The sequence below is a fragment of the Chelonoidis abingdonii genome, chromosome 3, assembly GCF_003597395.2.
Source record: "Chelonoidis abingdonii isolate Lonesome George chromosome 3, CheloAbing_2.0, whole genome shotgun sequence".
Lineage (NCBI taxonomy): Eukaryota > Metazoa > Chordata > Testudines > Testudinidae > Chelonoidis > Chelonoidis abingdonii.
This window is the reverse complement of record NC_133771.1, coordinates 121,884,815-121,902,196: the sequence shown is the minus strand read 5'-3', so window position 1 is coordinate 121,902,196 and position 17,382 is coordinate 121,884,815. Positions and strand designations below refer to the sequence as shown.

Here is a 17,382-nt window from a genome sequence, read left to right as displayed (position 1 = left end):
GAAGTGGGTATTCACCCACGAAAGCTCATGCTCCAAAACGTCTGTTAGTCTATAAGGTGCCACAGGATTCTCTGCTGCTTTTACAGATTCAGACTAACATGGCTACCCCTCTGATACTTAAAGCTATGAAAAGGGTAAATAGTTTATTTTTACAACAAAAAAGTTGACATTTGTTCTTCATTGTCAAACCTGTAAATCAGTCCTATAGGTACAGCATGGAACATAGGAATGCCAGTTTCCCTCTACTTCCCTGCTAATGCATGCTATCCAGAAAGACTGCCTCTAACTGCTACACTACCACAGATGCTGCTTCACCAGTTGTAGCAATGGTTGTAGCACCAGTGTAGACAGGACCCATGCATTCTTGCTAGTGTGTTGGCTAAAGCTGCTTGGTATAGATGAAGTCTAAGGGTGAGAGGTAATTCAGTCTGGATAGACATTCAGTTAATTCAAAATAACAAGTATGCTAATGCTGGTCAAGGTGATAAGCTTTATCGGGGTGGCCAAGCCGCATGCGGCTCTTTTACAGTTAAAGTGCAGCTTGCGGAGCTCCCTCATACTGCGCCCCTCTCCATTCTTCGCTTACCAGACTGGAGGGAGAAGGGAACTTGGGGTTTCTGCCCTGCAGCAGGGTAGTGGGTGTAGGGGCTTCTGCCAGAGACAACTGGTGACTGCTGTGTGTGTAGGGGAGTACAATTTAAAGGTTTGTCCCTTTAACAGCTTGAATCAGACCCCCTTCTTACCCTCAGCATTCCCTCCCTGCAGCTCCCGTGTTAGCTCTGCTTGGAGAGGTAGTGGCAAACGGCTGGGAGTTGTAAGGAGGGACTCCTGCTTTAGCTCCATGGAGAGAGGCATTAGCTAAAGTAGCACCTCTTCCCATGGCCGCAGCTCCTGGTTTGCTGGCTCCAGCACCTGCCATGCAAGGAGGGGGCCCAGTGGCACCATTTGACCAAGTGGGGCCAGCAAACCCTGACAAAAATCTGGGGAGAGGCATGTGATCTCCACATACTCCCCACTGACCCCCCCACATCACTTCTGGCTTCTGCACAGTGGGGAGGGGTGTCTTGGGGCTTCATCTCCATGAGGCACACCTGCCAGCTCAGGGCTTCAGCTGCAGTGGGGCTGGAGTCCTGGCAGGTGCGCCCAGGCTCTTGAACTTCTGAAGATTGTTGCGTGAGGTTCAGAGGGTCAATGTATTTGGCTACCCTGTTATGTACAAAGCTTTTAGTTTTATCTTGTAAAAGGTTGAATGTGGATTCTGTGGATTTAATTTCTGGGAAAACCTTTAATAAGTAGTATTTTCAGGTCAAATATATTTATATACAATACAATATCCATCATATACAAGGCAATGATTGTAGCACAAGATGTGTCCTGGGACCTAGTGGGACAGGAGGTGTCCATTAGCAAAGCTGAAGATTGGATACCTCTTCTATCCCTGTTGTGATCTGTGTGACGTGAGGAAATGAGGAGGGAGGCATTCTCCTACGAATGGCCAAGCTGACAGGCAAACACTGGCAGTCCTTCCAATCCCATCTCTGAATGACAAGGAGAGAGAAGAAAGAACCCATACACGAGGTCATGCTGTTCTCTGCAACGTCAGCAGCTAGTAAACCCAGACTTAATCATACAGCACCAGACCTTGTTTGCATCACCAAGACCTACTTAAATGATTTGACAAAAATTTGGAGGAGCTAATATGCCCATAAGTAAACTTGACCGTGTAAGGTATAGGAGTTTTATAACAACTATTTTTATGCAGCAGAGAATCTATTATGTTGTGACCAGACTATTCTTGTGCTCCTAGTTTTTTTGTAATGTGATACTTAGGCCTGGTCTACGCTGTGGGGGGGTCGATCTAAGAGACCCTATTTTTGTAGCTGAAGTTGCGTATCTGAAGTCGACATATCTTAGATCGACTTAGAATCACTTACTTCGTGTCCTCGTGGTGCGGGATCTATGGCTGCCGCTCCCCTGTTGACTTTGCTTCTGCCTCTTGTCGAGCTGGAGTTCAGCAGTCAGTGGGAGAGCAATTGGGAATAGATTTGTTGTGTCTACACAACACATGATAGATTGATACCTGTTAGATCGAGCGCTACCCGCTGATCTGGCGGGTAGTATAGACATACCCTTAGGATCAGATAATGACTGTGATGTGACTGACTGTGAAGCAATTTACATATACAGACAAAAGCACCTTGAAAGAGATTTGTTTGTTCTGCCTGATATGCTGGAATGGGGGTCAGCAATCTGTGTTAAAAAATTTTTCAAACATCTCCTGGAAGCTTGCATCTTCTTTTAGCAAATCCAAAAAGCCTTCTAAGAAATGGCATAATCTGATGATAGTCAAAGTAAGAGAATATTTTAGATAATTCAAGATGAACGATAGAGCAAACATAACAAGAAATACCCAGAAGCAGGTGCTGAATACCTATTGCTAACTCTGATTTGGGGGTGGGGTCAGGTGGGGAGGGAACATGAATTACCGAAATTAGTTTCAACTTGCTCCTTTTAAAAAACAAAACAAAAGGCCTGTCAAAGGAACTTTAACTTTTTGGTTTGCTGAAGATTTCTGTGGCTGCATCATTCGCTGACATTCCATGGGTTGCATATGGCTAGTGGTGTCAGTGATGTCACTCTGTAGGGTCCTACCAAATTCAAGACCATGAAAAATGCGTCACGGACCATGAAATCTGGTCTTTTGTGTGCTTTTACCCTATACTATACAGATTTCACAGGGAAGACCAACGTTTCTCAAATTGGGAGTCCTGACCCAAAAGGGAGTAGCGGGAGGAGGGGGAAGGAGCGGTCACAGTATTGCCACCCTTACTTCTGCTCTGACTTCAGAGCTGGGCATCCAGAGAGTGGCGGCTGCTTGCCAGGTGCCCAGCTCTGAAGGCAGTGCACTGTCTGAAACAGTACAGAAGTAAGGGTGGCAATAGGATGGCATGGTATGGTATCGCCACCCTTACTTCTGTGAGGCTGCTGGTGACAGCTCTGCCTTTAGAGCTGGACTCCTGTCCAGCTGCTGCTGCTCTCCAGCTGCTCAGCTGTGAAGGTGATGCTGCCACCAGCAGCAGCGCAGAAGTAAGGGTAGTACTGCAAACCTCCCCCTACAATAACCTTGTGACCCTCCCCCCCCACAACTCCTTTTTGGGTCAGGACCACTACAATTACAATGCTATTAAATTTCAGATTTAAATAGTTGAAATCATGAAATTTACGATTTTTTAAAAATCCTATGACACTGAAATTGACTAAAATGGACCATGAATTTGGTAGGGCCCTATCCATAACATAGCACTTCCACTGTGCTGCAACCTGCCTATATTAGAGCCAGCTGACACTCTCCTGAGCTTGCCGTGTAGTGTCTCCCTCTAATATACACCTCTACCCTGATATAACGTGACCTGATATAACACGAATTTGGATATAAAGCGATAAAGCAGTGCTTTGGGCGGGCGGGGCTGTGCACTCTGGGAGATCAAAGCAAGTTCGATATACGCGGTAAGATGTTTTTAGCTCCCGAAGACAACGTTATTATCGGGATAGAGGTGTATCTCTTCAACTCTACGACGCTCAGCTACTTCAGTCTGAGCTGCTTCTCTAGCTTCACCGAGCTGGCTTGCAGCTTTTCTAGGTCCTGTTCCCTTTTCCATCTACCTGCTATGGTGCCCCTGTGCCTACTTGCTGTTTTCCTACTGTCACCCCCACCTACATTAATGATACCACATGGTCCTCCTAACCGCTACAACTTTCATTCCCTTCAGTGTGTAGTTATGAAAACGAATTAATGGGGTTAAATGACAATAATAATAATAATAATAATGAAAACATAATATCAAATATAAGAATCCAACACTATAGTATCACCAAACATGGGATAGGTGAGGCCCTTAGCCGATGATTGACATTCTTTAAAACCAGTAGAGGATTGGGTTGAGAGTTTTTTTTTTTTCTCCAGGGATGGTTTCCCATTGGTAGGTGTCAGTGCTGCCGTAAATGCTGAAGTAATGGAGCAGAGTAAGACTGTAATATCCTCAGTTAGGAAGGTCAGATTTTTACAATGTCAGAATGTTTGCTTGAGAATAACAAGGAAACAGATAAGGCTTTGGCAGTCAACATGAGACCTAAAATGCTATTCAAAGTGTCCACTTAATTGGTTTCTCCAATTAGCACTAGAGTTTAGCTATTCTTTTACAGTCAGATGCTATATTGGCGTTAACGGCTTTGGCAGGTCAGATAATTTGTTTTACAGAAGGGAAACCAGGTACTGGTTTCTAAGTTTTCAGTCTGTTTCCATGCTATGTCCTAATTTAAATTGTCTGATATCAGCCCAGCATATAGATTAGGCAAAACAAATCATGTTGCATATATATGCGTTCATGTTGTGTTGACAAACCTTTTTGTCCTCTATTAATATTGAGTCAAATTTTCTTTCTTTCATTGCTGAGTGACTGGTCTTTTAAATAGTGGAAATTTTTATTCCCTGTGCACAGTGAACTGTTGGCTAAGGCTGGAACCCAACTTTATTTTTTTCCTTTTAATAGTTCTGTTTCTTTTTATGATTCAGAATGACCTCCTTAATCATGACAAATTGAGACTGGAAACTAGCTATAATTGTCTAATGACTGGTATCAGTGTGAATCCATAGACTCAAATATTGTCCTAATTTTCTTTCACTGATACAGAATATCAAGTAACTCCTGGAATGTTCTGAGTGGTGATGAAGGGCTATTGTAGACAACAGAGTCTAGACTGTTGTAAGGATCTGTTGCACATCCCCATTCTCCAAAAGTAAGGAGAGAGATTTGTACATTTTAAATAGACACTTTGGGATTCCTTGGAGGATTTTCAGGATATTAGTAACATGAACTTGACTAGGATTTTTTTAAATAACTGGAAAAGAGGTTAGCTCTTATGTCTAGCCTCTTTTGGTTTTTAGTACACACATTATAAAGCTATATCACATATAGTCATTATCTATTATAAACCCTTTTTCCATATCCCATACCTTGTTGACGTTCTAGAGCAGTCGTGCCCATACTTTTCCTGTCTCTCTGCCCCCCTCCATTATAGCACAGTTGGCTCAGCAGAGGCACTTGGGCTGAAGGTGGAGCTGGGGGCTGAACTGGGGATGAGGGCAGAACTGTCCAGCAGTTGTAGCAGGGGGTGGAGTGGAGCTGTAGCTGAGGGTGGAGCTGTGGCCTAGCCCAGGGTTGGGCTGGGGCTGACCTGGGCCCCATCACGGGCCCCCTTGTCCCCTGTGTTAGCTGAACCAGACCTTAAGCGTGCCCCCAAACGTTCCTCCATTTCCCCCTCCGTGGCATGCCCCATGGTTTAGTGACCACTGTTCTAGAGTCATATTTGAAGTGGATTTATAACACTGAATATAGACTCTTTCCAACTTCCTATTCTGAATTGGATTTTATGAGATGCAAGAGGAAAACTAGCTTGCTTTTCTGAATGGACTACATTTTTTTCTAAATTACAGTGGTATACATTTCGAGTAACTCCATTGAAATCAATGGAGCTATTTACAGCAGTGTGACTGAGATCAAAATCTGGCCCTGGATGTGCTACTGAATGATTCATTAATTTGCCAGAAGCTAGTCTACTTTTTTTTTCCATTTAGTGTTTTTTAAGTTGCCTTACCACATACCGTACAGGTAGTGGGTTGCCCTTCCTACCAGAAGCACATATATTCGGTGTAGTTTTGATGCTACTGTCCATTGTGTAAATCTGCTGAAACTGAACTGGAAAGCAGGAGATACAATATTGTATTTTTTTTGAAGTGCTCTTCATCTAAAGAGTATCTGAAGAACTAAGCTTTCTGGAAAATCCAAGTTCTCTGAAGCATCCGGTTTCTGCAGGTGGAAAAAACTAAATTATATAAGAGAATCTCTGCATTGCACAAACTACATATATAAACTGATCTGGAACATTTCAGGTAGTTGGAGGAGATGGAATGTTGCTGATGTATCAAGATTCTCATCACATGATGCATTTTGAGTGCTGTTTTTAAAAATATTTTCCAAATTCTTTTGTTAAGCAGACTTAAATGAGTTTGTCTGAAACTTCTTTTGCCCTATTATGGGAATATGAGCTCTTTTGGCTTACATACCATACATAAATATTTCATTCACATGATGGGAAATTAAACAATAGGCTATAAATCTGGTTGCAATTTCAATTTAAAATATAAAAAATATCTCTAACATATATGTTCTTTAGTGCCAAAAAAAAGAAAAAAAGAAAATCAGTGTGAATCCTTGCTGTAAAAATGCTGGGTTTCAGGGTCTTCATTTCCTGATTTTTTTTTTTTTTTTTTTCATAAAAATTACTACCTTTTCGTGACTTTGGTCTTAAACATGTTTCCCTCCATGAATAATCCTTGTGCCTTGGGGTTGACTGTTTTGGATTAATAGCCACGTAATTTGGTAGCATTATTTCAGTTTACAAATATTCTCATATAGTACCATGAAAGTATTGTTCTTTAGGGTTATTTTGAAAAGCACAGGATTTTTCTTTTAAATACATATTTTCAGAAATAGATGTGATTGTAGAGGTTCAAGAAGAGGAAAAAATGAATAGGGAAAAGCCCCAAGGAAACTGAAAGGCACAATTATATTTCTCATGGGGATGTGCACATTAATGTGTCTGGTGTCTCTTTGTGTAGAGTTCATTTAAAAAAAAAAAAAAAGCCAAAGAATCAGTCAAGAAAACTGGGTCAGCACCCAGGACAGATACTAGGAACACGAATATTGTGTCCAAGAAATAAAAAAAAAAAAAAAAAAAAAAAAAATGTTAGTAGTCCAAGTAAAATGTAGTTGCTTGAGGTGTCTATACAATTTTGTAATGGAAACTATGGGTTTCCAATGGGAAGTGATGGGAAACAGTGGAATACAGAAGAAGCATTAAAAATGAGGAATGCCAAATATGTACTTTATATTAGCCTTTTTGTTTTTAAAAAGTGAATATTTTAAACAATGAAGGCCAGATTTTCTGGGGAAAGGGTTTGCATACCCCAAAGGGGAATTTGGCGCACGAGAGAGAGAGAGAGAGAGAGAACACTGGACTCAATTTTCAGAACCCTCAAGGACTCATCAAAATAGACTGCAATTTTAATAAGTGACAGTGCACTAGGAAATTCGTGCTCAGTCAACTTGCGTCTGGGCACTAATGCAGGTGTTGGCAGCACATAACAGCTTTTTCTTTAAGCACATGTATGTCAACAGTCATGTGTATGGGTACATCCACGCAGGATTTGACCTATCACAACAGCTAAGCATGCATAATTCTTGGAAAGGGACAGACTGCCTCATCCCAGTGGTGCCTGTTGTTGCTGTCCATTGCTTGCAGGGGGCCATCAGAGCAAGTCGAATGCGTTAAACAAGTTCCAGCCTGCATGAGCTTGCAGTCTGCAAGGATCCTGTCAGGGGTGGCTGTAGTTTTTTTGCCACCCAAACACGGCAGGCAGGCTGTCTTCGGCGGCTTGCCTGCGGGAGGTCAGCCGGTCCTGTGGCTTCAGGGTACCTGCCGCCAAATCCACGGGACCGGCGGACCTCCCACAGACAAGCTGCCAAAGGCAGCCTGACTGCCGCCCTCTGCAGCTTGCCGCCCCAGGCATGCGCTTGGAGAGCCGGTGCCTGGAGCTACCACTGGATCCTGTGGCTAGAAACTGTATGGCACTAGTTACTTTACACTTTGCTGCTATTGTATGAACACATTGCATTTGACTTGCAAAGTCCTCTTTCATTTTCTCACAGATATGGGTGTGGCAAACCTATATGTCTGGAACACTTGGTTTTCTGTCACCTCTGGCAAGTTGATGAGTTGTACTCAGTACTCTCATCTTTCATCGTTTCTGTTCAGGATATTATTACCGTTTCCATTGGTGATATCTGAAACCCCCACTCCAAACTCAATGAAGAAGGAAAAATAAATATTAATACTAAGCTTTTGAAAACATATTGATACATTCTTATCAACTTTTACAATATATGTTGGATATTATACAATTGTCATATATATGGGCTATATTTCACATGTAGCTCTCATGTCTAGCTGTATATTTTGTCAGTCACAGTGATGCATCTGTATAAAGCTGACTGATTTGTGTGATTTGTTTTCTTTTGTTCTGTTTAATTATGTCTACAAATTGGAGAAGGACATTAAGAGGACCGCATCAACTTTAAAAACACTTTGTTTGAATATTTTTTACCTTCTATTCTTAAAACAATTTTAGATGTTAGTTCTAAATGTAAGGGATTAGAGAAGAGATTTTTCTTCATTTGATTACACGATGTATAGTTGCTTTTCATTGGTTCCTTTTCATAGTCAGTTTTCTCTGTTTTTAAAGATCTTGCGTGGAGCACCAAGAAATGGAATTTATTTCTTTGGCAAAACTAAGAAAATTATAATTGTAAAAAATCAACAAAGGAGCTCAGACAGCAGGTGTATTATCTGGAACTACTTTATATATACATACAGAAACAAAGCTAACTAGATTTCATGGTGACTCGGGGGCCTTCAACTTTTGCAGTGAGGAATGGATGATTCAGGGAATGAGAGTAAATGCAATTCGTCTCCTATAAATCATGGAAATATTGAGATGTGAAACATCTTGATTAGTTTGACTTTATATTGTGTCCCTTCCCTTCAGTGTGGTTGTCTTCTGTTTTTTAAACTGGACTCTTTTTTCCAAAGTACATGCTTGATTTTTCTTGCTTCCTGTAAAGCTTATCGTTTATCTCGTCTGCTAAATAGTATGGATTGTTACTTGCTGTGTTCTTCTTCTATAAGGGTCTTGAGTCAGTCCTAATAACCGATTCAGGGTGGGCTGAACAACATTGCAGCAGGCCTTGTTCTTCAATTGAAAAGATCCCAATAAGGAGTACAGTCCTCCACAGTGCTACACTAATCTGAAGCTAAGGGGAGCATATCTATTTGGGCATACTCCTGGAGTGTGCACTCAATTGAGAGCATGTTCCATGTTAGGCATGTCTCTGTTTTGTAGACCAGACTGCTTGGTGCACTTGTTTCCTTTTTTGCCAATATGCAACCTCATGTTAGGCGGTGATTGCTTGATAACCTATATTGGTGACAGGATTTCTTTGTGCTGTTTACAATTAAACAAAAATTATAATTTGTTTGTGTCTCTCACTCTCTTGGTAGGCTTGGATGACTGCCTGCAGCAGTATGTCCCCAAATTTGAACGGGAGAAGATAAATGGTGAACAGCTGTTACAGATTTCCAATCAAGATCTTGAAGAATTGGGTATCTCTCGAATTGGACACCAGGAACTGGTTCTGGAGGCAGTGGATCTTCTTTGTGCACTGGTCAGTTATACAGTGAACATACAGATGTGGTTTAAGAAACTTCTTGTGCTGAAAATGAAACTGTAGAAAATTTGTTTAATTCAGATCGGTGCCATCTCAGTAGTTTTTGCATCTTCCCCCCCTATTAACATACTAAGTTAAGGGTTGTATTTGAAGAATGAAGTTACTTGGGTGGCACTAAGATAAAATCATGTGGTTCCTGTCACTTTACATATTACCGAGTAAAATAAGTACAGTGCATTGGTCATAAAAAAAAGACATTGTGGAAATGGCAGATGTTAATTGTTGATATGAACTGAACTAGGCTAGTCGCATCCCTTCTCCATAAACTAGCAAAACTATACAACTCTGTACTCTTGTAAAAGCAGCAGAGAATCCTGTGGCACCTTATAGACTAACAGACGTTTTGGAGCGTGAGCTTTCGTGGGCGAATACCCACTTTGTCAGATGCAGTGGGTATTCACCCACGAAAGCTCATGCTCCAAAACGCTCCAAAACGTCTGTTAGTCTATAAGGTGCCACAGGATTCTCTGCTGCTTTTACAGATCCAGACTAACACGGCTACCCCTCTGATACTGTACTCTTGTACATAATTATAAAGAGGCCTTTAAAAATGATTTTAAGGAATATTTTGATGGTAGGAGTACAGAACAGGAGGACTAAAGTCATTGCATCTGAAATTTCAGCTGTTCCCTCCTTCCTATTGCATAATTGTATGGGTTTTAAATGTAGACCTGCTCTGGAATGAATGCATAAATTGCTGTCTGTATTGGTGGTACAGTATTAGATACAGTTTGTTTAAAAGCCATGATTTGGACACACTTTGAGTATGTGTGTGATGTAATGCTATGAGCTAGAGCCAGAAATATATACAATTACATCACTGAGAATGGTGGGAAAGAATTCTCAACAATTCTTTTGCCATTACTGGCCTACATTCCATGCATTATGTAACATTTGTTGCACTGAGAGTATTCTTCTTAAAATGGACAGAGCTTTTACTTCATATGAAATGTGCTATTCTTGTTTCAGAAAGGTGGTACAGAGATCATTTGTACTTGATTAAAACAAGGACAAATGGGATATCCTATAACAAAGTAACTGTGTTTCATCAAAAGAATTTATAAATATTCAAATACTTCAGCCAAAACATTTGTCCAGCAGCAAAGGCTTTTTTCCGAATTATTTTTGTGTACCAATATTTTTTTAATGTTAAGTGAAGATTAATGGAAGAACTGAAACATCATTCATGATGATAGTGTGTCAGGCGGGGGAGAGAGAGAGTCTAATGAAGTAGAAGATGTACTGTATACTGGCTTGATTGAAATAATGGATGTGGCAGCCACCCTAAGGCATTTTTTCCCTTACTGTTATAATATTAGAATAAAACAAAGCTGGATGACTGCCAGAACCTAAAGCTGTGTTTTATCTCCTACAATTTCCTCCTAATTTCCTTTGTAGACAAAAGTTTTGACCTCAGACCAATTTCTGGAAATCTTTGTGTAGTACAGCTCAAGTTAATGCATTAGACAGAGTTCATATGCTGTAACTGAAATGTCCTTGTTCTTTTTTTGGGTGGAGGGAGTTTTGGGGGGACGTGTTCCTCTGTTTTAGCTCTGTCCTTTGTCATCGTCTTAATTTCTTTTTTGAGTTTTAGGAAAGGCGTATCAAATCAGTCTTAATTTTGTGCTCCAGTGTTTCTGCTTCATGTTTGGATGTCAGTCAGTTTTTCATGACTTTGCTAGCACTTCCACTTTTCACGTGAGGGAGAATGTCTCCTCTGCCGCCTCCTTCCCCCTACCATCCTCAGGTCCTTCAGATGCAGTTTTAATGCATTAATGCGTTGTGGTATTTTGTGCTGAAGTGACTGTTTTTCACTAAAATTTTTACCCCTGAATTAAAAATAAACCATAATTACTATTAGAAGCATACCTTCTTCCTCTGCCTCCTATGATCTACTCCTATGTGACCTGGCACATACTAAATGACTTCTCTGGGTTTATACCCCACAATGTGGCCTTGTCTAGGATCTTGATGCTTTTTTGCCTTTATGAAAGATTGCCCTTTCCCCTAGTCCTGTCTAGCATGGTTCTTTTCTGGACCTCTTTCAAGAGTGTCCTCTGGTCCCACTGCATACTGCAAGAACTCCTGTGACCCCCAAAGAAAGAAATGTAGAGTTGCCTTTGGAGCATCTTTCTCCTTAAACGGTCGCCAGATTGTCAACCTCTGAGATTTTTCTAGGGCCATCCAGCTGCTGAATAAAGGAGAGTCTGTGGCTAAGATGTCGTCATGGAAAGAACATCAAAGAAAATGTACCACATTGAAGGATGAGAGCTAATGATATTAAAATGCCACTGTCAACTTGAAAATAACTTCCACCTGTAAATGTCTGTTGCTGTAGGAAACCACCCCTAAGATAGTATGTGAAGATTAAAGTAGGTCTGTTTTTTTCCTGTTTATTTACGTTGTGCATTTGGTAGTTCATTGTGTGAAATCAGTTTCATGCTTTGATTGTATATCCTTCCCCTAGTCTTTTCAGAAGGGTGTTTACCAGTAACACCTGCAGCAGAACTGTAACTCAAGAGACAAGACAGCAGGCAGGTATGCGCTCTGAGGCAAGGGCAAAGGGCTCCCCTCTGAGCATGTACGTTTATTGCTCTTGAGCCTGCCTAAAATACCCTTCTCAACAAGTAGATGGGGCAGAAGAAACTTTTTTTAAAAACTTGGATTAAAAGGGTGCTGTGTCAGAAAATGAACTTCTTAAAAAAATCAAATTTGAGTATCTTTGGCTTTTACATACATTAAAGGAGGAGAAAACATGGTTGTACTTGCTGGGGAGCAGACACTTCAGTTAACTGAAATTTTAAAGGGACATACATTTGCTTTTTAAACTCCAATTAAACCACAGAAACGGTGGTACATATTTAAAAAATAAGATGTCACCGTGAAGGAGAATTGTGTAAAAATCACCTGGAAGGGTGGTAAAATTGTGGAACATCTTGCCGAGGATATGATTAGACTTTGGCATAGGTTCAGTGAATGAAGAACAATGCAGGCATTAATGGGAAATAGCTTCATCTTTAGTTTGCTCTCGGGATTAGAGTCCTGAATTCTCCTGTACCTTATAATACTCCTATATATATTACAGTGCAGACTAGAATTTCAGCCATCGCAGAAAGATGCAGCTATGTTTTTTCTCTCCCTTAGAGTTGAGGGATCTTGGTGTGGCGGATCTGCCTTTTAGTTTTGCCTGATAGGGCAAACTCTTCCCTCATGCTGTAGCAATTCTTGTGATGTTGTATCTGTGTGGTACATTACAGTGTAATGATATTTGGTGTGTCATTGTCTTCAGCACCATGTGAAAAATTGATCAGATCATGCATGGCACGAGACCTTCAGATCAAGTTGTATCACGAAGGCATTTTTAGAGGATTCCAATGCAAAGTGACATCATATAAGTAGTTATTGCAGAATTGACCTGAAAAATTAAAGGTGAACCAGGATGGGTAACAACCTTTGTTTTAGGTTAAGTGTACGCTGCTGTGCTTGTGCGGTAACTGTCCATGTATATAAATTTATAACTTGAGTTCGTGGAGGTTTCAAGCCAGCAACTTACCCCAGCACTATATTCACTTTAATGTTTTGAGGCTAAAGGAAATTGGAATCAATGTGTATTCAGACTTGACACTTTATTGGATCTTTTGCCCCTCCTCTCAACACTTCATTAAGTCTCCAGTTGAAAAAGAAGTAGCTGACATTTAAAAAAATATTTTCAGTTACCTTAAATAGTTGTCAGATCAGTGTATTGTTTAGTAGACTGTTGTCTCTATAAACTCTAACATGGTTTGGTCGGGGTGAGGGGAGTAGACACACTTTGAGGTGTGTTCTTTAAGCTGTACCCTTGCGTATCTCTTCCCAAACTAATGAAGAACCAGATAGGAATGTCTGACATAATGGGCTCCCAAGGGCCCACTTCTTTGTGCGTTTTTGATGAAAAATGAAGTTTGTTGTATTGAACTAGAAGACAGTTTCCATATACATAAGCAACAAAACTGTTTTCTTTTTTTTTTTAAATAATAATCAGTTAAAACACTAATATGGGGTTGTATTAAACTTCTTTTTAAAGCAAAAAGCTAAATTTTTTGGGCTTCAGCTACCTGCCAAACATCAGCAACTGATACTGTGTATAAATAGGGAGGGGAGGCATGATTGGAGCATGGGACTGGGTGCCAGCAATTCCTGGATTCTAATCCTGACTCTAACTCCTTTGGTGGCCTCTGGTGAGTCACTTAATTTGTTCGTAAAGATGGAGAAACTAAAATGAAGTGGATTATATTTAGCCAGCTCCTGGCAGTGTTGAAGATTGACTGATATTTGTAAAACATTTTGAAGATTAAAAACATTAATTCACATGAAAGAAGGTCTGATTAAATCAAAGAATTAATTGGAGGGAGATCAAGCATCAGAATAACATAGGTGTTCAGATACCATGATATTAGGTGCAGAATGAGAACTCAAATAGAATGGAACAGAATTAAATCCAATTGGAAACACTCGTTTTCCCGTAAAAGCTGTGAGAGAGTGATTTTTCTTTCAAGCAGTTGTGAAATTGCAAGTACTTCTTTGAGTCATGTCTTGATGGGTGCTTGGCAGCATTCTGGAGTGAATAGTGTGGGACAGATGGGTAGAAATTATCAGCTCTAGATACACCATCTAGTTCCCCTCTCTATGCCCCACAACACCCTTCCTCATCCCTCTTCAGGGACCCTTTTCATGAGAGTCGACTATGTCAGGGAGGTATGTCAACTCTTACAGTTAGGAGCTATAGAACAAGTACCTCAGCATCTATGAGGCAAGTAGTTCTGCTCTCGCTAAACTTACCAATTCACAAAAGGAAGGGAGGTTGAAGTCCTGTCCTGGATGTCAGAGCTCTCAACAAGTTTGTTGAGGCTCAAAAGTTCAAGATGGTCACTTTATCAATGATCAGTCTCTGTTCCAATGATGCACTGGTTTTCAGCCTACAGGACATCTTCTTTCATATTTCAATATTACTGGCTCTCAGATATTTATCAGATTTACTCAGATTTTCTCAATTACCAATACAGAGTCGTCCCCTTCAGACTTTCATTAGCCTTGAGAGTATTTTTCACAGTTCTCTCAGTGGTAGCCACTCATCGACACTCACAAGGGATAATGATCTACCCTTATCTGGACGATTGTCTCCTCAGAGCCTAGTTGCTCCAGGTGGTTTGTAAGCCACTGACATCATAATATGTTTGTTCACAGATCTGGGCCTTCAGCTCAACACCAAAGCCTTCCTACCTCAAGACAGGTTCCTATCCCTTATGTTACTCATAGATGCAGCTCAGTGAATACCTCAAATACTGGCCAGACTCTGCCTCCAACTCCTGGGGCATATGGTGGTGAGCACAGCTGTGATACCACATGCCCGACTCCACATGCAATGCCTACAAGTATGGTTCGGTTCGGTTTACAGGCCGAACAGAGACAGTGTGGACAAACCCCTGTCACTACCTACTAAGATCAAAAACTGTCTGGCCTTGTGGAAGAACCCAACCAGTGCATGCAAAGGAATTCCCTTCTCGCAGGCGTCACCGTCGTCGCTTCTTATCACTGATGTATTGCTTAGAGGATGGAGCAAGCCTCTAAACAGCCATACAACGCAAGGCAAATGTTCATCTGTGGAGATATCCTTACACATCAATCTCTTTGAATTGAGAGTTGTCAGGAATGCATGCGCCCATTTCCTCCTATGGAGAGCAGGATCAGATATGAAGATCCTAATGGACAACATAGCCTGCATGTACTACGTGACCCGCCAGTGAGGGGCCAAGTCACCCTCTCTGTGCACGAACGCGATGAGGCTATGGAATTGATGCATCTCTCACGGCATCACCTTGTCCACAGCTTACTTCCCGGGCTCGCAGAACTAATAGCAGACAAGCTCAGTTGCAAATTTCTGCATGACCACGAATGGGAGATGCACCTGTCAGTTCTTCACAACTTGTTCATGCAGTGCGGAACACAGTCCACAGACCTGTTCACTACTTACCAGAACAAGAAGTGTCCATGATACTACTCCAGGGTAGAGATGGAACAGTCACAGTACTCTCTGGGAGATGCTCTCCTTCTCCCCTGGGACTTCTTTACACCTTCCTTCCATTTCCGCTTCTGCTGAAGATCCTGCTGAAGATAAAGAGGATGGAGCTCACATAATCCTGATTTGCTCCTATTTGGCCAAAGCAGACCTGGTTCCCTTGCCTGGTGCAGCTTGTGATGTGCTTGCTGATCTCCCTTCTGAATTCTCTGCACCTCCTCTCCCAGGACAAAGGTCGTACCATACATCCCAACTTGGGGATTCTCTGCCACAAAGCATGGCTCCTACATGCTTCCAGCACCTAGAAAGGTCATGCTCAAGGGAAGTGCGGGAAGTTCTGTTACACAGTAGAAAGTCCTTCACGCAACGCACTTACCTGCAGAAGTGGTTCCAGATTTGGTGCATGTCCTAACAAATATTTCTGGTGTCAGCAACTCTTTAGCATATTCTGGAATATGCTCTGACCCTTAAAAAATTGGGGTTATCCTTGAGCTCTCTCAGGGTCCACTTAACAGTCATCACAACATTTCACTGACCCATAGAGGGATACTCAGTACTATCGCATCCAACCACTAAAGGTTCCTTAAAGGTATAACTAACCTCTTCCCTCAACCTTGACTTTCTACCCCACATGAAACCTAAACCTGGTATTGAAAGGGCAGATCAGGCTCCCCTTTGAACCTATGGCTACCTGTTCACTAACATACCTATCGGTGAAAACGACCTTTCTGATAGCAATCACCTCAGCTTAAAGAATAGGGGAGATAGCTGCTTTAATGGTGCAGCACTCTTACATTGTATTCTTCCCAGGCAAGGTTACGCTCAGGCCGCATCCAAAGTTCATTCCTAAGATAACATCCTCATTTCATATGAATCTGTCTATCCACCTTCCCATCTTCTACCCCAAGCCTCATCGAGACAATAGGGAGGCCATACTGTATACCTTAGATCAGTGGTCCCCAACCTTTTTGGCTGGCGGGTGCCAGCTGAAGGACCACTGCAGTGGTGGAGCACCCGCGGCATTTCGGTGGCGATGCCTCTCGACGCCGCCGTTTGCTGTCGACAAGCGGCATCAGCGAGAGGCGACCCTGCCGAAATGCCGCTGAAATTCGGCAGCATTTTGGCGAGTGGTTTCCCGGGGAGCGGGAGCACCGTGTTGGGGACCACTGCCTTAGATGTTAGGAGAGCCCTTGCATTTTACCTTGATGAGACAAACACCTTCAGGAAGTCCCCTAAACTGTTTCTCTCCATGGCGGAAGGATCAAAGGGCTCAGTAGTATCAGCCCAAAGACTCTGTAAGTGGGTCTTGAATTGCATCAGACAGTGGTACCAGATTTGTAACATGATCCCTCCAGATGCTATCCATACACGTCCATAAGATCGATCTCCTTATCTGTTGCCTTCTTTAAGGATGATCCTATTGCAGAGATCTGCAGAGTGGTGATTTGGGTGTTAGCCCAGACCTTCACAGATCACTGGGGACTCTGCCTCTGATTCCATCTTTGGCTCCACAGTACTGTCATCTGTGACTGACCCAACTCCGAAGTCCCAGCCCTCCAAAAGGGCTGCAGCTTTGTAGTTACCTACAATGGAGCATCCATACGGACACTCCTCGAAGTTGCTACTCACCTTGTTCAGTAATGATGGTTCTTCGAGATGTGTGTCCCTATGAGTGCTCCACAACCCACCCTCCTCCCATCCACTTGGAGTTCTTGTTTATGACTCTGTGGTAGAGAGTGAACTGAGGACAGTTAGCCCACATGCGCTGACTAGTCTCGTGGTACAGCACAAGGAAAGAAAGCTCATGCACGGGCCCAGTGGACACTGCTACCGAAGTACTCCGATCAGCAGTGCAGGGAAGCAGTACCCGTAGGGACCCACATCTTGAAGAACCATTGTTGCTCCACAAGATGAGTAACTTCT

General features: G+C 42.0%; 1 protein-coding gene and 1 long non-coding RNA gene across 2 annotated transcripts in view; both read left to right on the top strand.

The window, feature by feature from the left end:
• Positions 1 to 17,382, top strand: part of CNKSR3 (CNKSR family member 3) — a 98,334-nt gene that overhangs the window by 40,674 nt on the left and 40,278 nt on the right. Inside the window, exon 2 of the mRNA XM_032770823.2 lies at positions 9,178 to 9,341. Within this exon, the coding sequence (XP_032626714.1) occupies positions 9,178 to 9,341 (164 nt within the window). The remainder of the gene's footprint in view (positions 1 to 9,177; positions 9,342 to 17,382) is intronic.
• LOC142046486 (uncharacterized) lies at positions 606 to 1,761 on the top strand. Its single transcript, XR_012655433.1, has 2 exons — positions 606 to 703; positions 1,349 to 1,761. It is a non-coding gene; the product is annotated as an uncharacterized LOC142046486 (long non-coding RNA).